This window comes from Chiloscyllium punctatum, chromosome 46 (assembly GCF_047496795.1).
Source record: "Chiloscyllium punctatum isolate Juve2018m chromosome 46, sChiPun1.3, whole genome shotgun sequence".
Classification (NCBI taxonomy): domain Eukaryota; kingdom Metazoa; phylum Chordata; class Chondrichthyes; order Orectolobiformes; family Hemiscylliidae; genus Chiloscyllium; species Chiloscyllium punctatum.
In genome coordinates this window covers 55,325,830-55,353,028 of record NC_092784.1, presented here as the reverse complement: position 1 = coordinate 55,353,028, position 27,199 = coordinate 55,325,830, and the positions used below count along the sequence as shown (strand labels likewise).

The 27,199-nt window shown below is 42.9% G+C and overlaps 1 protein-coding gene across 1 annotated transcript in view; it reads right to left on the bottom strand.

The window, feature by feature from the left end:
- LOC140468119 (microtubule-associated serine/threonine-protein kinase 1-like) overlaps positions 1-24,650 on the bottom strand; it is a 156,982-nt gene extending 132,332 nt beyond the window's left edge. Inside the window, exon 1 of the mRNA XM_072564305.1 lies at positions 24,439-24,650. Within this exon, the coding sequence (XP_072420406.1) occupies positions 24,439-24,477 (39 nt within the window). The 5' untranslated portion in view covers positions 24,478-24,650. The remainder of the gene's footprint in view (positions 1-24,438) is intronic.
- Between the last annotated feature and the right edge of the window lie 2,549 nt (positions 24,651-27,199).

The window sequence follows — 27,199 nt, the reverse complement described above, 5'->3', positions numbered from 1 at the left end:
TATTGGGGGGGATGAGGTGGGGGGGGGGGATCCCAGGGAGATAGTGAGGAAAGAGATCAATCTGAGACTGGTACAGTTGAGAAAAGAAGTGAGTCAAACGGTCAAGGCAGGCAGGAACAACGCAGAGATCAAGGTAGGACTGATCAATTAAACTGCATTTATTTCAATGCAAGAGGCCTAACATGGAGGGCAGAAAGACTCAGGGCGTGGTTAGGAACATGGAACTGGGATATCATAGCAATTACAGAGACATGACTCAGAGATGGCAGCTTAATGTTCCAGGATACAAATGCTACAGGATGGTCAGAAAGGGAGGCAAGAGAGGAGGGGGAGTGGCAATTTTGATAAGGGATAGCATTTCAGCTGTACTGAGGGAGATATTTCCGGAAATACATTCATTTGGGTGGAACTGAGAAATAAGAATGGGGTGATCACCTTATTGGGATTGTATTATAGACCCCCTAATAGTCAGCGAGAAATTGAGAAATAAATTTGTAAAGACATTTCATTTATCTGTGAGAATAATAAGGTGGTTACAGTAGGGGATTTTAACTTTCCAAATATAGACTGGGACTGACATAGTGTTAAGGGTTTACATGGAGAGTAACTTGTTAGAGTGAACAAGAAAATTTTCTAAGTCAGTATGTGGATGTACCTACTAGAGAAGGTGCAAAACTTGACCTACTCTTGGGAAATAAGGCAGGGCAGGTGACTGAGGTGTCAGTGGGGGAGCATTTTGGGGCCAGTGACCATAATTCTATTAGTTTGAAAATAATGATGGAAAAGAATAGATCAGATCAAACAGTTGAAGTTCTAAATTGGAGGAAGGCTAATTTTGATGGTATTAGGCAAGAACTTTCAAAAGCTGATTGGGGGCAGATGTTCACAGGTAGAGGGATGGCTGGAAAATTTGAAGCCTTCAGAAATGAGATAACGAGGCTCCAGAGACAGTATATTCCTGTTAGAATGAAAGGAAAGGCTGGTAAGTGTAGGGAACGCTGGATGATGAGAGAAATTGAGGGTTTGATTAAGAAAAAGAAAGAATGTCAGGTATAAACAGGAGAGATCAAGCGAATCCTTAGAAGAGTATAAAGGCAGTTGGAGTATACTGAAGAGGGAAATCAGGAGGATAAAAAAGGGACATGAGATAGCTTTGGCAGATAGGGTTAAGGAGAATCCAAAGGGTTTTGACAAATACATTAAGGACAAATGGGTAACTAGGGAGCGAATTGAGCCTCTCAAAGAAGGCAAAGAGGCTTTTGTATGGAGTCACAGGAAATGGGGGAAATACTAGACGAATATTTTGCATTGGTGTTTACTGTGGAGAAGGACATGGAAGATATAGAATGTGGAGAAATACATGGTGACATCTTGAAAAATGTCCATATTACATAGGAGGAACTGCTGGATGTCTTGAAATGCATAAAGGTGGATAAATCTCCAGGACCTGATCAGGTGTACCCTAGAACTCTTTGGGAAGGTAGGGAAGCGATTGCTGGGCCCCTTGCCAAGATAGTTGCATCATTGATAGTCGCTGAGGTTCCAGAAGACTGGAGGTTGGCTAATGTGGTGCCATAATTTAAGAAAGGTGGTAAAGACAAGCCAGGGAACTATAGACCAGTGAGCCTGACGGTGGTGGGCAATTTGTTGGAGGGAATCCTGAGGGACAGAATTTACACGTATTTGGATTGAGTTTTTTGAAAAAGTAACAAAGAGGATTGATGAGGACAGAGTGGTGAACGTGATCTATATGGACTTCAGTAAGGCGTTTGACAAGTTTCCCCATGGGAGACTGACTAGCAAGGTTGGATCTCATGTAATTCAGGAAGAACTAGCCATTTGGGTACAGAACTGGCTCAAAGTTAGAAGACAGAGGGTAGTGGTGGAAGGTTGCTTTTCAGACTGGAGGTCTGTGACCAGTGGAGTGCCACAGGATTGGTGCTGGTTCACTACATTTTCATTTATATAAATGATTTGGATATGAACATAGGAGGTATAGTTAGTAAGTTTGCAGTTGACACCAAAATTGGAAGTATAGTGGACAGTGAAGAAAGTTACCTCAGATTATAGTGGGATCTTGATCAGTTGGGCCAATGGGCTGAGGAGTGGCAGATGGAGTTTAATTTAGATAAATGTGAGGTGCTGCATTTTGGGAAAGCAAATCTTAGCAGGACTTATATATTTAATGTTAAGGTCCTAGGGAGTGTTGCTGAACAAAGAAACCTTGGAATGCAGGTTCATAGCTCCTTGAAAGTGGAGTCGCAGGTAGATAGGATAGTGAAGAAGGCGTTTGGTATGCTTTCCTTTATTGGTCAGAGTATTGAGTACAGGAGTTGGAAGGTCATGTTGCGGCTGTACAGGACATTGTTTAGGCCACTTTTGGAATATTGCGTGCAATTCTGGTCTCCTTCCTATCATAACGATGTTGTGCAACTTGAAAGGGTTCAGAAAACATTTACAAGGATGTTGCCAGGATTTGAGCTACAGGGAGAAGCTGAATAGGCTGGGGCTGTTTTTCCTGGAGCGTCGAAGGCTGAGGGGTGACCTCATAGAGGGACATGGATAGGGTAACTAGACAAAGTCTTTTCCCTGGTGTGGGGGAGTCCAGAACTAGAGGGCATAGGTTCAGGATGAAAGGGGAAAGATATAAAAGAGACCTAAGGGGCAACTTCTTCATGCAGAGGGTGGTACATGTATGGAATGAGTGCCAGAGGAAGTAGTGGAGGCTGGTGCAATTGCAACATTTAAAAAGCATCTGGATGTGTATACGAATAGGAAGGAAGGGTTTAGAGGGATATGGGCCAAGTACTGGCAAATGGGACTAGATTAGGTTGGGATATCTGGTCAGCATGGATGTGTTGGACTGAAGGGTCTGTTTCCGTGCTGTACATCTCTAAGACTCTATGACTCTAGTCTTACTCCCTTATTCTATCCCCATCGCCCTGTAAATATTTCCTTTTCTAGGATTCCAAAAAATATTTTTCCAATCATTTTCCAAAAGTTGTTGTTGAATCTACTTCTATCACCCCTTTAGGCAAGACAATCTGATCGAAACAACTCAGTGTGTTAACACAAGTGTTCTCTCATTGTCAATTCTGGCTCTTTTGCCAATTATATTAACTCTGTGTCCTCAGATTACAAAGCTTCTCACCAGTGGAAACACAGTTTCTCCTTATTTACTCGAACAAAACGATATGTAATTTTGAATGCTGACACTTAAACAGGAGATCTTCACAGCCATTTGTGTTGGTCACTTTCTAATTGTTCTAGGAATTTGAGTGTCATCAATAAATGGACATTTGTTACCCATCTCTAACTGCCCTTGAGCAAGTGAGGGGCTTTCCTGGCCATTTCAGAGAGTACTGAAGGATAATGGGAATTGCCATGGGCCTGGAGCTACATGCAGGTAAGGACAATGGATTTCCTTCCTGAAAAGAACACAATCAGTTAGGTTTTTCGACAATAATCCAATAGTTTCACATTCATTATTCATGAGACTCCCATTTTACTAATGAATTGAATACAAATTTCCCCATGATAGGATTTGAACTCCCATTCTGAAATATTAGCTCTGTCCTCTGGATTATCAGTTCAGTCACATTACTGCGAGACTCCCAAGAATATTAAGCAACTAATTTAATCTGCCACACCACTCCTGAAATCTCCACACCTTGACAATGCTCTCTCTTTATGGCTCTTTATCAATTACCATCTCCAACAACAGAGAATCCACCCACTGCCCCTTGACATTAACAGGCATTACCATCAATGAGTCCTCTGCTATCAACATCTTGAGATTTATCATTGACCAGAAACAGATTTGGACCAGCCACATAAACGCAATGGCTATAAAAGCAGGTCAAAGGTGAGGAATCCTGCACCAAGTAATTCACCTCCTAACTTCCAACGCCTGTCCACCATATACAAGGCACAAGTCAGGAGTGTGATAGAACACTGCCAACTTGCCTGGATGAGTGTAGCTCAAGCAACACACGAGAAGCTTAACATCATCCAGGACAAAGCAACCCACTTGATTGGCACCACATCCACGAAGATCCATTCCTTCCACCACTGATGCTCAGGAGCAGCAGTGTGCACCATCTACAAGATACACTGCAGAAAGTCATCAAGGCTCCTTAGTCAGCACCTTCCATACCTGTAACCGCTACCACCTAAAGGACAAGAGCTGCAGATATATGGGAACACAACTGCCTGCAGGTTCCCCTTCATGTCATTCATCATCCTGACTTGGAAATATATCACTGTTGGAAATATGTCACTGGGTCAAAATCCTGGAGTTCACTCCTGAATAGCACTGCGGGTCTACCTACACCAAAGGGACTGCAGCAAGAAGACAGCTCACCACCACCTTCTCAAGGGCAAGTAAGATGTTCAACAAATGTTGGCCCCGCCAGCGACATCAATATCGGATGAAAGACTCAAAGAAATAGTAATTCAGACCGTAAGTGGACCCATCCAGAATGAAACACCCTCCCTCCTCCTACACATTTCAGCTCTCTCACTATGTTAGGAGAAATTCCCTAAAGTACTGCTTGTGTTATTTAAATGTTTTCTAATCAATCTATTTAGAGATGTTATTTAACAATCTCTGGAGCAGGCAGGACTTGAAACTGGGCTTCCTGGCACAGATGTAGGGACACTACCACTGTGCTACAGGAGCCCTGGCACTGTTATTTACTGTGCTGGGTATTATCACACACAGCTGGAACTGTAGAAAACAGATAACTGTGATCCCTGGGATTTTACATGCAGAAAGTGTGGGTGAGAAATGAAGAAGCAGATTTATTTTTAATAAAATCAACAAACAGAAACAATTTGCGAGGAGTAAAGTTTGAAGCCATTTTAAATACCTGTGCTGATATACTGTACAGTGACAGATTGTTAAGCTTAGTCATCTCTTTGCCATATGTTCTAGTCCTACTGCCCATTTCCATAATGACTTTAGCATTGCCAGCTCTCCAGGAATGGCCTGGAGTCTCCAAGAAATAAAGGATTAATTGCCAGAATGCTGTTCGGGGGTGGTGGGGGGAACACAGTAGAAAACAAAAATCCAAGAGTCAATTAAAGGGGGAATTGCTTTTATTTATCACTTGTAAAATTATCAGGGAAATGGCTGTTTGATGATGGTTAAGATTAATCCCCGCAGTTAATAATGGTTCTGATATAACTGGTCACAAGAGGAAAGGGGATAAGTTTTTTTTCTCTGAGAATACAGGGATTTCTGTGTTTCGTTCACATTGAGAGGCTGTGTTAATATCTGAGTGTCATAGATGGCTGAGACAACAGACCAGAGAGAGAGAGGGCAAGATCATCATTCACATCAGAGGACACAGAACAGAGAAAGATGGTAGTGAGGGAGAGATCACAGGGCAGCAGGTAAGTAGACAGAGCTTGGTGAAGATGAATTCCTGGAGAGGAAATGACCATGACGGGAGAAGGGGGTGAGATCACGGAGCAAGGAGTTGAATGGAGAGATTGCAGGGAGAGCGGAGGCAGGAGAAATCATTGCAGGTTAGTTTAGGTGGTCAGCGTGGGGATAGATCAGCAATCAAGCTCCTCTTGACGCACAAGCTGTGCTTGATAAGTAATTACCAGTTGGATCCTGCAGTTCTCACCTCCCTTCCACTGTTGCCTGGTTCCCCAAGCCCTCAACAAACCACGCTGAAACTATTCAATTCAATGGCTGCTTAAGCCTAAGAAATGAAACTTCAGTAACATATGAAAATTACACACCAGAATCTCCAGGTAAAAAAAGGAAAGTGAGTGGTGAAGAGACTTTTAAGATTATGTTGGGGTTCTCAGATGGACATGGACAAAACACATTCTCTTATAGAGGAGTCCAAAAGTAGGCTAAGAAAGGCATGAATTAATAGGGAATTCATCAGAAATCTCTTTACCCAGAGAGCAGTGAGAATATGGAATTCACACCCACAGGGCATTGTTGCGGTAACTACTTAAGGGGAAGCATTGGAGGAAGGGAACATGCTGCTAGATTAGGATGAAGCAGAATGGGAGGAGGTTCATGTGAGGCATGGAAGCCAGTGAGAATGAATGATCCATTGCTGTGCTGCAGACATGGTGTAAAAATGCATTTACTCCCAGAATCAGCCTCTATCTTGCCTGAGCACTCAATGTCTATTTGATGATAGGATATCTAATCGCCGCACATCATACACGGGCTCATCTGACAATTCTACAAGGTTACAATGACTTGTTTAGACTTGTAGCTAAATGCCCTTCAAACAGAAGCTGGTATCTAATTAATTTTATTGATAATCATTCCACTGTGACTGAAAATTTTCAGCAAAGGATCAATAATCACAGCCAGATCCCTTTCTATCTCCATCTTTGTCTAAAGATGGAGATTTAACTCTGTGCACACTTTCTGTTCCATTAAGCACCACCTTGTGTTTATCTCTGTTAAATCCTTTCTGCCTTCCCTTTCCTGATCATAGTAGCGAAGCCACTTCTGTAGTTGCATGTCACTCTTCCATGGAAGGCTCCAAAATTGTAATGGTCTCATAATGAGTTCCGGGGGTTAGTTAGTACAGATTATTGGAATAAACAAAGCCAACAACATGGGTCCAATCCTTGTACCAGATGTGGGAGTTGATGGAGGGCTTGCCTCCTCATCTTACCTTGTGCTTGTGGAGAGATTACCCTCCAGCTACACATGACCAATTGTCTCTCTAATGGAGGCAAATACCCATGCTCCTTTGTGGACTATGGCTTCTTACCTCATACTGAGCCCTACTTGCTTCGTACAAGTGTGGCTGTTGGGCAAATTCCCTGCCTTGCACCAGTTCTCACTTGCTGACTTACAGGCAGGACAACATCATTGGCAATAAAGTCATCTGCTGATCGCAGTAGGTAAAAACAATGACTGCAGACGCTGGAGACCAGATTCTGGATTAGTGGTGCTGGAAGAGCACAGCAGTTTATTCCTGATGAAGGGCTTTTGCCCGAAACATTGATTTTACTGCTGATTGCAGTATATCGACTCTGGGTAATGCTGCTATAATGATTTCCTACCCTTGTTCATGGGTGGCAGCATCTTATGCCCATGGAACCATGGGCATTACCACTTTTAGGAAGTAAATGAGAAAGTAAGTGAGAGGCAAACATAGTCCCAGTAAAGATTAACATTTCCTTCCTTCTTTTCCCAAATTTGCGACTCCTACAAATTTGTGCCTGTTCAGGTGGTCTTAAAACATCTCATGGTGCTATCCGAAGGGACAGCAGGAGGAGATCACCCTGGTGTCCTAGCCAACATTTATGCCTTAATTAATATTACTTGTCATAGTTTCCAACATAAAACATCTGAGTTTCACACCTGTGATTTTCATAAACTAATGTCTTAAAAAAAAGAGAGGAGAGAAAACAGACTGAAGATGGCCACAATGGTCACCTGACCAGGTTGAGCCAAATTCACAAAACCATTCTGAAATAAACAAAGATAGTCTGTGCTAAAATTAATATTTGATCAAAAGCCACTTTGCTGAAACACAATCAGGCGTAAAGAAATCCTTGTCCCTTATTTTTGATTTGTACATTTCTGAAAGTTCATGCCAGAATGGTAGTTACCTACAGATAATCCCATTCTTAAAAAGAAAAGATGCCTTACATGAGATTACAGAACAATACAATACAGGACAGGAACAGACCCTTTGGCCTACGCAGCTTGCGCCAGTTCCTAATCCTAAGGGTTCTGCCATTTATTATATAATTCACATCTGAATTTGAACTTCCAAAATACGTAACCTTGCATTTGTCTGGATTAAACTCCATCTGCCATTTTTCTGCCCAAATCCTCAATCTTTCTATACCCTCCTGTATCCTTTGACAATCCTCCTCACTATTTGCAACTCCGCCAATTTTGATGTCATCCACAAATTTACTAATCAGACACCTATACTTCCCTCCAGATCATTTGTATCTTTTACAAGCTACAAAGGCCCCAGCACTGATCCCTCCAGAACACCACTGGTACTGATCCTCATTCCGGATTTCATCCTTCCACCGCTACTCTCTGTCTTCTGTGACTAAGCCAATGTTGTATTCATCTAGCCAGCTCACCCCAGATTCCATGAAACTGTATCTTTTGTACCAGCCTGCTATGAGATAACCCATCAAATGCCTTATTAAAGTCCATGTAGACACCATCCATTGCCCTTCCCTCATCAATTGCTCTTGTCACCTCCTCAAAAACCTTAATCAAGTTGGTGAGACATGACCTTCCCCATACAAAGACACAATGCCTAACACTAACATGTCCATTTGCTTCCAAAAATGAATAAATCCTGTCTCTCAGTATCTTCTCCAACAGCTTCCCAACAACTAACGTCAGGCTCACTGGTCTGTAATTACCTGGATTATCTTTGTTTCCCTTCTTAAACAAAATAACAAGATTGGCCATTCTCCAGTCACCTGGAACCTTACCTGAAACCAAACAATTTGCAAAGATATCTGTTTCTGATAGCCCCAGTTATTTCCTCCCTTGACGCCCACTGTATCCTGGGATAGACCCTATTTGGCCCTGAGGACTTGTCCACCTTAATACATTTGAAGATATCAACACTTCCTCCTTCATTATGTTGACCTGCCAAGAGCATTCGTCCACTTTTCCCTAACCTCAACAAACCTCATATACCTCTCTTGGGTGAATACCGATATAAAATACTCATTATGGATATGGACCAAGTGCAGGGAAATGGGGTTTGCATCGTTGGACATTTTGGTCAGCATGGACCAGTTTGGCCCAAACAGCCTGTCTGCTTGCTGTAGGACCTTATGACTCTATTAAGGATTTCACTCATTTCCTGAGGCTCCACACATAAACTCCCTCCTTTTTCCTCACAAGTGAACTGTATTTCAATAAAACAACTTTGGGGCTGGGGCGAGGACAGAAACTGGGTTGGTAACTATACTGGAATACTCTTTCTCTCCCTCACCTTCTGCTTCCATCAGCCTCTCTAAAAACTATGCCAAATTGTAAAGCAAATTAGAGAACCATCTAGTAACTGAGAATGTAAGGATATTTATAGATTTTGCCACTGCAGCAGATACAAGACATCCAGTAAACAACCCTGGTCTCAGGTTAAAATCTAACACCTCAAGAGCTTCAAGGACTTCTTAAATTACAAGTTCTTCAGCTTCCTTTTGTAACAGACACCCTCTCCTTTCCACCTATGCTTGTATGCGTGTGTGTTTGCTGTCATGTTTTATTATTTTTCTCAGGATTAGTAAATGATAGATTTCTCTCAAAAAAACAAGTAATAGGCTCTTTATTTTTGACAAGGATTAAGTTTTAACTTAAAATTATATAGCTGCATTCTACAAATAATTTTAAAAACTGGTTGCATCAACCACAGGGGTTAAAAAGAAGAGAACTGATTCACCTTCTTTCCCCATTTGCAGTTCGGATTTTCTGGACTTCCTCTCATTGCTTTTTGAGGGATCTCTCTGTATGCAAATTGGCTACCACGTTATCTATATTGGAACAGTGATCATACTTCAAAAGTACTTTATAAGGTTGTAAAAGATACATTGGGATTTTGACGTGCTGGAAAAGGTACAAAGTACACAATATTTCTTAAAGTTGTCCTGTTTGAGTTCAGTTAACTCATCACCAGCCTTCCTGATGTTAATAGTTTATGGCTACACTGGAGAATCAGTGCAAACATTTGTAACTCAACAGCCAGGTTTGTAATAGTGTCCTGAAGTTTGTTCATGGAATTTGACTCAATGGATGGATGGTGGTGATAGTGGAGGGGGAAGGAGAGTTAAAAAAGAATGCATTTCAATATCTCAGTTGCCTGTGGAGAGTGGGGGAAATTGAACTACATCTAGCAGTTAACTCTGCTGAGCATTCTCCATGGCAACATCTCTACCAATCAGAGTGCTCTTGCCAATCAATAGGCCCCCTTTTCTCATGTAGTATAAATTGTTGTTCCCCTGGAGATGTGGTATACTTGTGATTGTCCTGATGAGCTCAAGATGCAAAGCTTTAAGAGTACTTATCTTTTTTTTAACAGAATGAACAACTAAGTAACTATTAATAGTGAAAAACCTCAGGAATTCAACATGACATCAGCAGCACTGAAACTGATAGATGGTATCTCAGTGTCAATCTGCCCAGGCTGTCTTGTAGCATGAATCCCAGCTTAAACTCCAGCTGCCAATGATATTTTAGCTATTGAGTATCATCTGATCAATACCGCCTAATGCATTGTTACTAAGCAGCAGTACATTAAAGATAATCCTTCGAACTGGCCACATGATGCATTGATCTGACCTCCAACTGACCTCCATCTGTAGTCCAAGTTCTACACCAACAAACCCATCCCTCAATAAAATATGAAACATTTGCAATCCTATCACCCTTCTCAAAAACTTTGGGCCCAAAAAGCTTCACTGTCAATTAAGTACTTTTTTCTGATGTACAGTCACAGTTGCAATATTGGAAATGCAGCTGTCAAAATGTGCACAGCAAGCTCCCATAAACTACAATGTGATGATGGCCCGGTAAACTGGGTTAATGGAGCTACTTGAGGAATAAATGTCAGCCAGGATACTGGAGAGAGCTCAAACAAACACAGAAATTGCTGGAGGAACCCAGAAGGTCTGGCAGCATCTGTGGCGGGAGAAATAGAGTTAACATTTTCAGTCCAATATGATTCTTCTTCAAAGCAGTTCTTCAGAAATGTTAACCTTATTTCTGTCTCCACAGATGCAGCCAGATCTGCTGAATTTCTTCAGCCTTCTCTGTGTTCATTTCAGTTTTCCAGTAACTGCAGTAACTTTACTGGAGATTGCTCCCCTGATTTCTCTGAAAGAATGCTCTGGGATTATTGACAGGGCAGATGGGGCCTTGCTTTACCATCTCATTCAAAAGGTGGCACCTCCAGCAGTATGGCCTCAGTACTATCTTGGTCATGTCAATTCAACACTGCTGTTGATTTCCAAACCACATACCTTCTGGTTCCCACTATGCCTCAGCACAGTGTGCGTGCCCCTACAGCCCATAGACTGCTGTGGTGCAAGAAGGCAGCTCACCGGCAGCTTCTCCAGGGCAATTAGACACGGGCAATAAATGCCTCACAGAAAAGATGAGAAAAACAAACCAACCCACAACCTGCCCGCATTTCCTTGAGAACACAGCAGTGTGATACAATTCCACCCTACAAGCCAAACTCAATCACTTTGGGGCACTGACTGAGATGCATTGCTCATCCTTGACCACAGGTTTTGGCCGATGATGGACCACAGAGGGTATCAAGGTTCAATGCAGTCGCATGAAGCCCACTTTCTGGTGGGTTCTCAGCAAGACGGTTAAACCAAGGAGCCCCCTACACACCAGCTTCTTACTAACTGGGTCACCCGAGGAGCTGGCTGTGAAAGATTCTCCCCATCATAAACAATTAATAAAGTGGCCTGTCAGATTGAACCAATCGGAACAACGCTTTAAAGAATCGGAAGACACTCCCAAATATGAAGCCTGTGGTTGCCATGGTAACTTTCTCAAGAGATTTTTAGTGCTAGGTTCTGATCTTTCAGAACATCTTTATGCCTAAAATCATTAGGTGCATAATTTATGTCTCCCTATGTTTATCTAAAAATCTGTACAGAATCAGAGGATAATTCAGTACAGAGGTAGGCCATTTGGTCTATTACGAAAGAGCTATCCAGTTAGAAACATTACTTTGCCCTTATACTAGAGCCTAATAATTTCTTCCTTTTTCAGTATGTATCCAATACCCTTTAGAAAGTTATCACTAAATCTGTTCTAACTGCTCCTTCTGGTTGTGAATTCCAGTACAAACAATTTGCAGCACAAAATATGTTTTCTTCATGTCAAGTTGCACTCCCTTGCAAATCACATTTAACCAGTTTCCTTTGATTTATATTCCTCCTTCATTGGAAAATATTTTGTATTAATTTTGCATGTGAGTGTGTGTTTTTGAATGTGCATGAGAGTGTGAGTGAGCGTGTGAGCATGGATATGGGCATGAGTGTGAATGTGAGTGTGGGCATGGGTGTGAGCTTGGGTGTGAGCATGGGTGTGGATGAGTGTGCGTGTGGATATGAGTGTGAGCTTGGATGTGAGACTGAGTGTGCATGGGTGTGGGTGTGAGCTTAGGTATGAGTGTGGTTGTGTGTGAGTGCAGATGTGGATGTGTGTGGGAGTGTGTGATGTCAGTGCGAGTGTGAGTGTGTTTGTATGTGGGTGCAGGTGTGAGTGAGAGTGTGAGTGTATCAGTGGGTGTGGGTAAAAGTGAGGACTGCAGATGCTGGAGATCAGAGTCGAGATTAGACCGGTGCTGGAAAAGCACAGCAGGTCAGGCAGCATCCGAGAAGCAGGAAAAGCGACGTTTCGGACAAAAGCCCTTCATCAGAGGTGTCCGTGTGGCTGTGAGCATGGGCGTGATTGTGGGTGTGAGTATGGTTGTAAGTGTGAGTGGGGGTGTGAGAATATGAGTTTGAGAGTGAGTGTGGGCTTGAGCGTAAGTGTGAATATGTGTCAGTGGGTGTGGGTGAGACTATGGGTGAGGGTGTGAGTGTCAGCGTGAATTAGAGTGTGAAAGTACGCAAGTGTGAGAGTGTGGTTGTGAGTGTGATGTGGATGCAGGCATGAGCATGGGTGCAGTGATCGAGTGCATGTCCGTGCAAGTGCGTGTGTGGATGTGATTGTACATGAATAAGCATGTGTGTGAGTGTGGTGTATGTATATGTGGGTGTACGTGTAGGTGTACAAGTGTATGGATGCGACTGTGTATGAACTTTTTCAGGATCTGACATTTTATTACTTTCTTCTGTAAATTTCAATGGGATTAAACTGCCTGACACAACACAGTAAGAGTGTTGCATACTCTGCTGATATTTCTTTGTCTATGCTTTAACAAGCCCAATGCTAAAATAATAATCATTAATCACAGACACAAGTGTTCAAGGCAAAATTTCTGTTTGCTGGAAAGAGTTGGACAATTTCTGCCTACTCCCTAATGAGTGACATCTGGGCACCACAAAGCAATTTACAGCCAGTGAAGAACTTTGGGAAAGGTTATGTGGACAGTACAGCAGCCAATTTGTGTACAGCAACCTTCTACAACCAAATAGTAGTGACCAGATAACGTAGTGATAATCTAATGAGAGTGACAAGATGATCTCATGGTTAAGATTAAGTAATGATCAGGACATTAGGAAAATCTCCCCCTTACTGGTCTTCAACAAAGCAGCTCATTCCCAAATTCTTGAACAATTTGTCATTTTTTTAAAATGGAATTCCCAACATTAATTTGTAATTCATGCTTTTGAAGGCAGCATTCACTTAGAAGCTTAGTCTTGGTGTTTGACCATCGTGTCGTTATACGTGAACACTTGGGGTGGCATGGTGGCTCAGTGGTTAGTACTGCTGCCTCACAGTGCCAGAGACCAGAGTTCAATTCCAGCCCAGAGTAATTGCCTGTGTGGGGTTTGCACATTCTCCCTGTTTCTGAGTGGACTTTCACTGCTTTCCTCCCACAGTCCAAAGATGTGCAGGTTAGGTGAATTGGCCAAGCTAAATTGCCAATAGTGTTCAGGCATGTGTAGGTTTGGTGCATTAGTTAGGGGAATGGGTCTGGGAGGGAGACTCTTTGGAGAGCTCGTGTGGACTTGTTGGGCCAAATAGCCTGTTTCCTCACTGTAGGAATTCTATGATTCACTTATTCATGGGTGTTGAATTCCAATCTAAACTATTTTAAAGTGATAACATGGAACTTTTACTTTCGCCTCTTACACTTTTATATAAATTATTTGGATGTGAAAATAGTTAGGAGGAGAAAGTAAGGACTGCAGATGCTGGAGATCAGAGCTGAAAATGTGTTGCTGGAAAAGCGCAGCAGGTCAGGCAGCATCCAAGGAACAGGAGAATCGATGTTTCGGGCATCAGCCCTTCTTCAGGTGAAAATAGTTAGTAAGTTTGCAGATGACACCAAATTGGAGGTGTAGTGGACAGCGAAGAAGGTTATCTCAGATTACAATGGGATCTTGATCAGATGGGCCAATGGGCTGAGGAGTGACAGATGGAATTTAATTTAGATAAATGCAAGGCATTTCATTTCAGGAATGCAAATCTTAGCAGGACTAATACACCTAATGGCAAGATCCGAGGGTGTGTTGCTGAACAAAAGACACCTTGGAGTGCAGGTTCACAGCTCCTTGAAAGTAGAGTTTTGGGTAGATAAGATAGTGAAGAAGGCGTTTGGTATGCTTTTCTTTAATGGTCAGAGCATTGAGTACAGGAGTTGGGAGGTCATGTTGTGGCTGTACAGGACGTTGGTTAAGCCACTTTGGGAATATTGCGTGCAATTCTGGTCTCCTTCCTATCAGAAGGATGTTGTGCAACTTGAATGGGTTCAGAAAAAACTTACAAGGATGTTGCCAGGGTTGGAGGGTTTGAGCTACAGGGAGAGTCTGAATAGGCTGGGGATGTTTTCCCTGGAGCATTGGAGGTTGAGGGGTGACGTTATAGAGGTTTATTAAATCATGAAGGGCATGGATAGGGTAAATGGACAAGGCTTTCCGCTGGGGTGGGGGATGGGTATATGAATAGGAAGGGTTTGGAGGGATATGGGCCAAGTGCTGGCAAATGGGACTAGGTTAGGTTGGGATATCTGGTCGGTATGGAGGAGTTGGACCGAATGGTCTGTTTCCATGCTGTATATCTCTATGGCTCTAAATATGTTTTCTGTTTAACCACGCAAATAAATGAGGCTTCCATTTGACATTAACTCCAAAACTGGCACTCTGACAATGCAGCACTCCCTCAGAACTTCACTGAGAGTTTCCAGCAAATAAATTATGGATTCATCTGTGATGTTGAATCTTGAACACAAGCACTCTTACAGCTCACAAAAGTCTGAGGTTGGATCAGAGCACTAATTCACATTTAGACAATATCATTCAGAGGAGATTGATAAGAGGAATGCAAAGACCCCACAAGGGACTGTGAAGCTATTTGACTTTGGTTATGGTGAAGGCTCATTAAGGAAGTTTCACTCTGCCTCTGTTGTAAACTGTGCTCACTAAGTTGAAATCTAACCTCTGAATCAGGAGCTGGTAGGTTGAAGTCCCACTTAAGGCTGCGTTTTCGATGAAACGTTATATCTTACCTGCCCCTACTACTCGCTCATATTTTTCCCTCACCAAACATCACGCAAAAATGATGCCTGGTCATTCTTTCAGGATGTTGCTGTGGAGTTTACTGTGGGCAAATTTGCTGCCATTTTACAAAAGTAACAACAAGAAATTGAGATAGGACTATACAAGTGCAAGCTATGCCTGACCTGAGAAGTCTTGGTATTCTCTATGGAAACCGACAATGAGACTGTTTAATTGCTGATAGTGAAGCCCTCAGCTATGAACACAAGAATTTACCATCTATCGAGCCTAACATCTGACCCTGAAAGGCTGGAAAATAATAATTCTGTTGTAGCTCAGGTTTTCATCATCCTGACAGATCCAGGTCCTACAGTAATGAGAGAAGATGTGACTGAATAGGAGGGTTGAGCTGCTCTGGGTCATGTTTGTTACTGACATTAGCCACCCGGAATAGAAACTGATCCCTTTCTTAAAACTGCCGCTGAACAGAAAGTTTCTTCTGAGTATTTAATGAGGGAAAGACTGATTAAAATAGTACAGCTTCCAAATCTCAAGAGACAACGAAAGCACTAACTCCAGAAGGTGGCAATGGGTTCTGCCTACATTGAACTGTTCAATGACTCGCTATAGGGTTCTATGACTCACATTACTGCTGTCCCACATTCCAATTAACCTACATCATTACAGCAGTACTGCATCACGGTGTAACAATTATTTATTAGCAAATGAACATGTCACCACTATTTCTGTTCTTTGTCTCCCGAAGGTAGATTGAAACAGCAAGGAACCTTTCTCATTCGGCAGACCTCTCACTGGTCACTCTCCAGCAATGTGGTGGGAAGGGGGTTCCATCCAAGGAAAACATTCACCAAGGTGGTTAATGACTCTCAAAACACTTCAGGCCAAGGTCCATCCAAAAATAAACCTACGAGGCCTTTTCCACAGGACCCAGTCATCTCTGATGATATTTTGCAACACCATCTAGCAGTCAACATCCTACTCCTAATTTGAATGAAACACGGAATTACATTCAGAGAATGTAGAAAAGCCAATCCAGAAGGAAAGTCACTCTGGGCAGCCAAGAACTGGGCAGCCCATTTAACTTATCATTTGAAGACAGCACCTCAGATAGTAACATGAAAAATAGGAGCAGGGCCAGGCTTTTGGCCCTTCCTGAGTACGGCAGTGGGAATGTCAGATTAAATTTGTGCCCAAGTCACCCAGAGTGGGACATGAACCTACAACATTCAGAAACGAGACTACTGCCCACAGAGTCACAGCTGGCCATTCAAAACCCAGACTACAGAGTCTGGATTGAAATGACAGCTGACCTTTATGCCTTTGACGGTCAAGTTTGTGTTTCAATTTTTTACTTATTTCCAGTTTCCATCAGTCCCTGCTTCCTTTAAAAAAAAATACAGCTCTTCACATCATGGCATGCTACACTGCACCTTGAACCCACATTGATGTAGATGTGCATGGACAGGTACACCACAGCCTAATAAGTATTTGAGTTTACTCTGAGTTGTCTGAGGCATACACTGTACTGAACACAAACGCAGTATCACCCTCTCAGTCACAGTATGATCATGCAGATGGTTTTAATGCACAGAGCTACAGACTAACCGTTCCACGTTAGGTTAATAATGCCCTTGGAGGTGCCAGAATCTGAACTAGTTGACTCTTCTCAGCCCAGCTGCACTCTGCAGGTCCCCTTGTTCCTTTACCATGTTGTCTGACTTCCCTAATTGTATTGGATTGCTGGCCCTTTAAGTGAGTTATCACCTGGGTCTGAGTACAGAAATCGAAACCATACTGAGGAAGTGCTGCAGTGTCAGAGATGCTGACTTTCAGATGAGATTCTAAACCAAGGCAATAACTGCCTAATCGGATGGCTGAAAAGAATCTTATAGCAGTATTTTAAACAGCATCAGAGGAATTATCCCCAATAGCCTGGTCAATATTTATCCCTCAATGGAGATCACATAACCGCATTATTTGGACTTGATAGCAAAATCCAGTGAGCAGGAATGTTATGTGCCTATCAGTTATTACATTCCCTAGATTAGCACATTGATTGCACTGCACATTCTTTTCCTGTGAGGTGTTTAGTATACATGTAAGGACGTCTTTTTTTTCCCTTTTAATTAATGGTCATCAGGAAATCTAGTATCTCCACAGTATCACGTTGAAACTGTAGGGTGCAAAGATCTTTAAATAAAAACATTGCATGTTCTTGGTTTTAAGGTGGAATTGGTGCAGTTCTTAATCCAGGTTTCTAATATTCCTTACCAGAATACACTGCATCAGTCCACAATGGCTTATTTTGCAGCAGGTTTAAGGTCATACAATTAAAGGCCATTAAGTTACAAGAACTTTGCTCAGTCTCATGGTGCTTCTGGATCATTAATTCCTTAAATTGACAAAGATTCCATTTATGTTTTTGGTTGGTTAGGGGTGCGGTTGAGATGAGGTTTTGAGCTTATCATGGCAAGGAGATGGAATAGCTTCCTACTCTGTCATAGAGTAACACCAACGAATGTACTCTCAAGCACAATGTCACTAGATACAAAGCACAGCCTGTTTTATTAAATACCAACCAAGTCCATCAGCTCCAACGTCAGAAAGTGGGTGGCAATATACATCAATGGAATTACCATCTCTGAAAGCCTACTATCAACATCATGGAGCTTACCATTGACCAGAAACAAAGTGGACCAGCCACATAAATACTGTGGTTTCAAGAGGAGATCAGAGATGAAGAATTCTGTAGTAAGTAGCTTACCTCCTAACTACCCAAAGCCTGACCACTATCCATAATACACGAATCAGGACTGTGACAGAATACTCCTTACTTGTCTGGATGAGTGCAACTCCAACACCACTCAAGAAAGTTGACACCATCCAGGATAAGGCATCACATCTTCAAACACTTTGATCACTGACATTCGGTAACATCGATGCGTATCATCTACAAGATGCACTGCAGACGTACTCACCAAGGCTCCTAAACAGCACCTCCTGAACCAACTAACACTGCCATCTAGAAGGACAAGGGCAGCAGATGCACAGGAACACAATCACCTGCAGATTCCCCTCCAAGCCACACACCATCCTGACTTGTAAATATATTGCTCTTACTTCATTTTCATTGGGTCAAAATCCTGGAACTCCCTCCTTACGGTCATTGTGGGTCTACCTACAGTACATGGCCAGCAATGGTTCAAGAAGGCAGCTTGCCACCATTTACTCAAGGGCAGTTAGGGACACATTATACATGCTGGCCCAGTGAATGAACATTCTTGTGGCTCTTCATGTGTATGCAGATAATCACACATGGATCATTGTATGAATCCAGTCTGTCTTCCTGGTCCATTAAATATTTGTGTATTTGTAACAACCTAAACTTTACGGACATTCTTTCTTTATAATAACAAATACTAAAACGTTTTAGCAATTGTAGTTTCCTGATAATTAAATAAAGAGTAATTTTCAATCTGGAGTACTCATTGTTTAAAACTAACTTGTATGTTTGGAACCAAGTTTTAAATTACAGTTTTCACCTGGTTTCAAATGATAGCCATCATTTCAGGAGGTGACAGTGCAGACTGACAAGAACTTTCTGGAGGGGAATATGAATTGTTCATTAGGTGCCCTCTCAGTTTTCACTCAACTCAATGATGGAGAGCCAAACTGAAGGTAGTCCACAGATTGACAAGCCGGGGCCCTATATAGTGGGGTGACATGTTCATGTTGAACCACTTAGTGATCAGGATTTACCACATAGTGACCACTGGCAGTGGCCAACAAAAGATAACATTGTCCCAGTGGCAAATCCATAAGGGCAGGATCAGCTTTGGTCACACTGAGATAATAATGCCTGTGGACACTCAAAACATTTATATCACAGGAGTGAATATGACTATTAGCTATCAGAGGGTTGATAGAGCTAATGGGACCAGACCCTGCAAAACACCTGGAAGAAAGGGGCGTAAACATTCTTCCTACTCAGAGAGAAAACAGGAACCACTACCTTGGGTGAGAGGCTCTGACATGAGGCTAGTAATCTAGAGCCCACAATGAATGATCTGGAATCAAGAGTTCAAATCTGACCATGTCAGATAGTGAAATTTGAAGTCAATAACAATCAATAATTTTAAAAAAAACACTGTCGATTGTTGCAAAGGCATATCTGATTCACCAATGTCCTTTAGCCCTACCTAGTCTGGCCTACATGCGCCTCCAGACATGCAGCAACGTGGTTCACATTTAACTGCTCTCTGGGGCACATTGTGGGATGGATACTATTTACTAGCCACATCAAATGGATGGATTTTAAAAAGTACAAAGCTCAACAAGTATAATGATACTGATGCTATCATAACATGGGGCGGCCTGGTGGCTCGGTGGTTAGCACTGCTGCCTCACAGCACCAGGGTCCCAGGTTCATCCCCAGCCTCGGGCGACTGTCTGTGTGGAGTTTGTACATCCTCCCCATGTCTGCGTGGGTTTGCTCTGGTTTCCTCCCACAGTGTGAATTGGCTGTACTAAATTGCCCATAATGTTCAGGTGCATTAGTCAGAGGGAAATGGGTCTGGGTGGGTTACTCTTTGGAGGGTTGGCGTGGACTGTTCGGACTGAAGGGCCTGTTTCCACGCTGTAGGGAATCTAATCTAATTAGTGGTCAGCATAGTATAACAAAGATTGCCAACTGTTCTGGATACATGCCTAGAGATTTTATCACATGACCTTCTCCCTCCAAACTCACTCACTCCCCAGTCTTCTTATCATTGGTTTCCTGATGTGTCCAACCCCATGAAGTCCCACCTTCCACTGAGTTTTTGAGAAAGTGAGCAGACTGCTCTTTACTCAATTGAAAACATCATGACTGACAAGTCACTCTGTCCTTTCTTTGCCTGCTCTGACATTCTTATCACAAACAAGCGAAAGGAATTATATATGTTTTTTAATGCTGTTCAGAATTTTCTCTGGGATTGCTCGCAGGAGGAGATTTATTTTTAATACTTGGAAGCTTTTGGACAATCCCAGAATGGTGGCAAGACTTTTTACAACCTCATGCCGAGACACTGAATGAACAGGGTTGTTTTTAAAGATCATTAGAGGGGCTGAGTATGTTTTTCTCCTAACCAGGGCTCACTCCGTGCCAATGCCTTCCTGTACACTTTCGGGTAGATACTGCTGCTATCTGCCCCAGTTCCTTCACTCTCAAGTTCATAACTTTACATGGACACAAGTGACTGCATCAGAAACGTTTCCCACTGTGCCACTGCAGTCAGGCCTTCAGTGGGAATCAAAATTGGAGTTCCCTCTGTCACTGCCACTGGAGACAGGGACTTGGTCATTCCCCCCTCACTGAAAATGCTGCTGCCTTGCACTGGGGCCTCGGGGTTTTCCTTTTAAAAAAAATCATTCATGGAGTATGAGCTGGCAAGACATTTGTTGCTCATTCCAAGATTACTACAACAGCAGCTGTGAAGTGGTGCCATCACAGATTGAACTCCCAACTTCAAATGCAAGACAAAACACCCTTTGGCTTCAGAAGAAATGGTGGCTCAGTGAATAGCACTGCTGCCTTACAGCGCCAGGGACCCAGGTTTGATTCTAGCCTCAGGCGACTGTTGGTGTGGAGTTTGCACATTCTCCCTGTGTCTGCGTGGTTTCCCCTGAGTGCTCCTCCCACTGTCCAAAGATGTGCAGGTTAGATGAATTGGCCGTGCGAAATTGCCCATAGTGTTCAGGGATGTGTTGATTAGATGCATTTGTCTGGGGTAAATGTAGAGGAATAGATTTGGTTGGGATACTCTAAGGAGGGCCAGTGTGGGCTTGTGCTGGCCTAATAATAGGGATCTTTAAAATCATCGTCAGGACTTGATAAAGTAGATGTAGAGGAGGTGTTTCTGCTTGGGAGGAATGGGGAATTAAAAAGATCACAGGCCTTAAATATAAGAAAATAAATCCAAGCAGAAATTTAGGAAGTCAATCCAGGTATGTTGAGAATGGGAAGCTCACTACCCCAAACAGTATTTGGCTGCGTGTAAGAAGAAGCTGGATAAACATTGGAAGCACAGGCACCTAACATGGTCGCTGCCTCTAAACCAGAAGTCCCAGGTTTACTTAGGGAGAGAGAAATATAGATCGCGCATGTCTGAGGTTTAAAAAAAGGCATAACTACAAATGCATACTTATCTATACATATGATACATACATGGGTACACACATATGCATACACCTGTCCATATGCATGTACATGTATATACACCTTTGAAACGTATACGAACTTAAAATTCACAAAGAATTCCACAGACCTCAGCGCAAATTCTAGACAGGCATTTCAATACAGCCCTGAAGAATAGTTACTGGACCCGAACATTAACTCTGCTTTTTCTCCAATGTTGCTGCCAAACATGCTAAATCTCAATAGAAGTTTCTGTTTTCAATTCAATGCAGTACTTAATAATTGCAACATTGCCAGATGGACCATATTTTAGACGAGACAATAAACTGGAACATAAACACCCTCTCTTTCAGTTGGATTGAACAGATTATTTTTGTGTTGATTAGTGTGGTGCTGGAAAAGCACAGCAGGTCAGGCAGCATCCGAGGAGCAGGAAAATTGACGTTTCAGGCAAAAGCCCTTCATCAGGAATGGATTTATTCCCAATGAAGGGTTTTTGCCCAAAACATTGATTTTCCTGCTCCTCACATGCTGCCTGACCTGGTGTGCTTTTCCAGCACCACTCTAATCTAGACTCTGGTTTCCAGCATCTGCAGTCCTCACTTTTGCCTAGATTAGTTGTGTTGACTTGCACTATTTGTGTTAGCTGTTGCCCAGTTGGTAACACATTCATCTCTGAAACTCAAGGTCTGGATTCAATCTTACCCTCAGACCGTGATTTTTTAAAAAATCCAACCTGACACTCCAGTGCATTACCAAGAGACTGCTGTCTATTTGAATAACATGTTAGAATGGTGCCCTGCCATTCAGGTGGATGTAAAAAAATTCCACTGCACTATTTCAAAGAGCAACAGGGAAGTTTTCCCTGCTGTCCCACCAACTATTTATCCCTCAATCAACAACTCACAAAAAAAGCGATTACCTGGACATATCTCATTGCCTTTAATGGGGGCTTGCTGTGTGCAAATTAGCTATTGCATTTTCTACAAGAGTGACTACATCTCAGAAGTAAGTTATTAGCTGTTAATGCATGTAAAAATGTCATGAAAACAGCCACAAAACTGCAAGTTATTTCATATTGAAGAAAAGGAGAGGAAACCATACTTGAATATCTTGGGCAATATTTATCCCTCGACTAATATCACTGAAAATCAGATTATCTGGTCATTATCACATTGCGCTTTGGGGGAGTTTGCAGTGCACATATTGACTGCCATACAACAGTGACTACACTTTTATTCCCTGTAATATGCTGTCAGAAGTCCAGAGGTTGTGAAAGGCACCACAAAAATGTAAGACTTTCTTTCCAAGATTATTTTTAAGGTTCTAATACTAGATTATAAAAGAAACTCAAGACACATTCCATTTAATTCACCCAGTCCGTGAACTACACTGACCACATACTGTGCATGTTTGATTCAAAAACTCCACTGTTTATAGCCCTCTTAATACTGTCACTGTGAGACAGCCTGTGCTGTTGAGTAATCTCAGTTGGACGTTATTTGTAGTGCTATAAAATTGATCTCAGCAACCTTGGATAAGAGAGGCTGGGTGGAGGGAATTGTGCTAAGATCCTAACTGACCACTACCCAATACCCTCCAAACCCCACCCTGTCTCTATCCAGTGATATCCTCTCAAAAGCATACATCTGTGGATGTCAGGTCACACTAGAAGAAAGCTGAATTGAGATGCCCCACTAGACGGATGAACTCACCAGCTAGACCCTTACTGTAACCCTATCACATAAAGAAGCTCTGGCTGAAACAGAGAGCAGCCAGAGCTCAGGGCCATGCAGCCGAGTGCAAGCCAATGCCCAAGAGGAGGTCTGGGAGCAAATTAGTGCCAACACTCTGCCAGTGAGGTTTTTCAGTACCCACAGCCTATGATTTGTGTGATTTCCAAAGACAGGATTTCAGGAATCACTAGCTGTGACTGCGGAGAAGAACGTTTGAAAGGGCTGGTGTTGTCATGGTACTGCGCTGCCAAGGCACTTTGCCATCCTCTTGCACTGGAGAGAAAGCACTAAGCCCAGAGAGTATTACTGTTCTTCCGATTCCCAGTCAGTCCTGCCCTCAATTTCATTAACAAACAAAAACTAAAATACAATTCAAATCCAAGCCTAGGACATAAAACCTTTGGTCTCAAACTCACTACCTCCCCTGGAGCACATGTTTTGGGGTGGCATGGTGGCTCAGTGGCTAGCACTGTTGCCTCACGGTCCCAGGTTCAATTCCAGCTTTGGATGACTGTCTGTGTGGAGTTTGCACATTCTCCCAGGGTCTGTGTGGGTTTCCTCCCACAGTCCAAACATGTGAGGGTCAAATGAATTGGCCATGCTAAATTGCCCATAGTCTTAGTAGCAGGGAAATGAGTTTGGGTGGGTTACTCTTCGGAGGGTCGGTGTGGACTGGTTAGGCCGAAAGGCCTGTTTCCACACTTTAGGGAATCTAATCTAATCAAACCAGCCCAGGTGCAGTGGGGGATTGAGGAGGAGAAAAGTAAATGCATTGTACTTTTAGAATTCAATTCCCCCAGCCTCCCAGTCAAATTCCATCTGGGGAGTTCATTTTAAATTAAATGCAGCAGGTTGCAATGATTCTGGATGGCACTGCCTGGAAAGACTGGTGTCAGCAAGTTCAATCGGAACTTTTAAAAGTTCTGCTGAAAGGTCACTATAACCTGAAATGTTAATACCGTTTTTTTCTCTCTCTCTCTCCGCAGATGCTGCCTTACCTGCTAAGCATCACTTTGTAAAAGGACTCGCCTCTTTTTAAATAACAAGCAGGGTGGGGGATTTGCAGGGTTCTGGGGAAAGAGCGGGGAAGGGGGCGGGAAGGTGGCTTCAGAGGGCTAGTGCATGAGTGACGGGCCGAGCAGTCTCCCATGTAACGTCCAATTGTGAGCCAACCTTTCAATGGGAAGTAAAATGTTTATCGCGACAGAGCGTGGGGGTTGGGGTGGGGGTGAAAACGTAGCCCCCATCGTTAATTTAATTCGAAAAACAAAACATTTTTAAAATTTTGACATTTAGAAGTTTAAGCCCCTTTTTTTTAATTTTTAACTGAGCTGCTGCACTCACCTGAACTCTCCTCCGTCTAACAATATCAGAATCATCCATGGCCACCCTAGGCTGGTGCCTCTGTTGTCATCTCAGACGCCCGAATGTCTTTCTCTCTCTCTCCCTCTCCCTTAATCCGACGATATGAGAGGTCACATCTGCTGTGCTACAGGACGGATCCAGTCGCCATCAGGGGCACAAGCTGCAACTTTTCAAGCTCCCCAGCCCCTCCAAAAAAAAAAGCCGGGGTGGGGGGAGAGGGGGGGGGGGGATGTGGGTGGGGGGTGGGTAGAAGGAGAACCAGCAGAGGGAAAGAGAAACAAAAATATTCAGTGATCTTGAATGTGGAAGAGAAAAGGTACGGGCTCCGAGGGCAGGAGCATCTGTTTCTCAATGGGTCAGTGGCCAGACAATGTCCATAGACAGCACCGGATCGTTACCCCAGTACCAGGGCAATCCGGGGTCACTTGGCATTGGCACATGGTCAGATGGTAGGTCTCATACCCCTTCCCCAGACTGTGACAGCTGCTCCAAGGTGCTGGGGGGGAGGGGGGTGGGGAGGGTTAGCCTGGGGAATCAAAAACTCAGGAGCTTTTGGCTCGGGAAGAATTCACTGCAGACAAAATCCTGCCGCTGCTCCATTCCAGCCCTCTGCACGCCAACACACACAAATGCATCTTCACTGCAAGCATCGGTTTGATCAGTCTGCGTTCACTATCGACCGACCCTTAACTCTCCAGTCAAAGCATGACTCAGGGATTTGTGTAGAAAAAGCTGACAGCTCCACACACACACACACACACATACACACACAAGCAAAGAGATACTGGCAAAAAAAAATAGAGGCAACCTATCAGCTTGCCCGTTTAGGAGAACCAATCGGAGATAGATGAGCCTACCTTGACATCTGCTCAGGTCTTCATGTATTGGTCACCAGCGTTTGTCTGTCTCTCTTGCTCCAGAGTCAGTAAGAGGAAGTTTAACCAATTCAGCACCATGGAGAGGGGCACTTCACAACACAGTGGACATACCTACACAACAAATACATTCAGATACATAAGGGGGGGGGGGAGCTGCAAATCACAGATTGATGCAGGGACAAGGAGGCCATTCGGTCCCAACTGGCTGCTCTTTCTCCATATGTTAAACCTTCATGTAGATTCCTTTTAAAGTAGCAGAGATAGATTAGACAGAAATCAAATCGTTCTTTTTTCGCGCAGAAGGGAGTGCAGGTCACATTTTTAGAAAAAAAAACACTTGAAGTACTGTAACCAACAGAACTACAGGCCAAGAGTTGGAGAGCAGGATTCAGTTGGATAGATGAGTAGACACTAATGCAATCAAGGATATGGAGATAATACAGCAACATGATGCTCAGACAGATGATCAGCTAATGATCAAGAATGCCAGGGCAGTTTCAATGGTCTATTGCTGCTTCTAATTTCGTGGGGCTGTAGAGCTTTTTTTTTCATCCAGCACATACACAATGGGATGAATGGCCTATTGCTGTCCTGTCAGTTTCCTCTATGGTTCTATGGGAAGTTACCAATGAACCTGTTTCCACATCTTTTCAGGTCATGTTTTCCATATCGCAACAACTCATTGCACAAAATATACATATACACATAAAATTCTACAAGTGCAGACAGAAAGACGCCAAAGTTCCCCTTAGGGTTTAATTGATCCATGGTGTGAACTGAAGGCACTCATTAAAACACAGGTTCACTCATGAGTGGGGCTCAATTAGCATCTGTGCTTCTATTAGGAATGGTAGTAAATATACTTCAAAATCAATTGATTTTCTTGAATGACATTCTATGACATCTGAAGACACAAAAGATGATATAAAAATGCAAGCACCTTTTTTCTTACTTGTGCTTGCTACCCAGAATAAAAGTATGCTGATTACCGGACAGCAATCACATCTGGGGCTTACCACGTACTCCTCAATTCAGTGATGTTACTACACTAGACAGGCAGTAAATGAATGATACCCTGCTGCCACTGCCCCATAGGAATCCAATAGCATGCATTTCATTTCTGGACATCATCTGTTTGTGGGATTTTGCTATGTGCACATCAGCTCCTAATTGGTAAATATTATATTGTCATTGTAAATAAAACACTTTGAGGCATGCTGAAGTCATATAGCATCTGTTGTAGGGGTGGGTGGATGCATAAGCTTGCTAGCTTTGCAAATGTTATTGATAGAGAGTAAGTTTAAATTGTTGTATAAAGTTGTGCCCCAAAGAGAACAGACTGTCAATTACTAAATGGACAGAAGGCAAGAGAACCAGTCCCTTTTGCAATGATTATCAGAGGAGGTAAGGGATTGAGAGCATTGGAGGATAATACTGGGCACTCATGCATAGGGAAAAGCCAAAGGTTTCACTCATGTCCACACACTTTTGAAAACTCCTCAATCCTTTTACCAGAAGGGACTCCTTGAAGAGGTTGGAAACTCTTTAGTCCAAACCCTCCAGGATAGACATTTCTCTTGGATATCCATGAGATCTGCCTGAAAGTAGTTTTAGCCAAAGCCACAGGGGTTTCTTCTGAACTCACACTAACCTTTGTTCATCCATCACCCTCTGCTTACTGACCTATATTACCTACATGTTGGCAATGCACTGATTTTAAAATTGTTCACTTCTGTTTTTCAATCCCTTCTTATCTTTTATTCCTCCTCTTGTTTGTGCCCTCTTCCAGCCCTACAATCCCATGAAATCTCTCCATTTTTGGGCTCTGGCACGTCCCTGACTTTCATCACTGGCCTATTGGT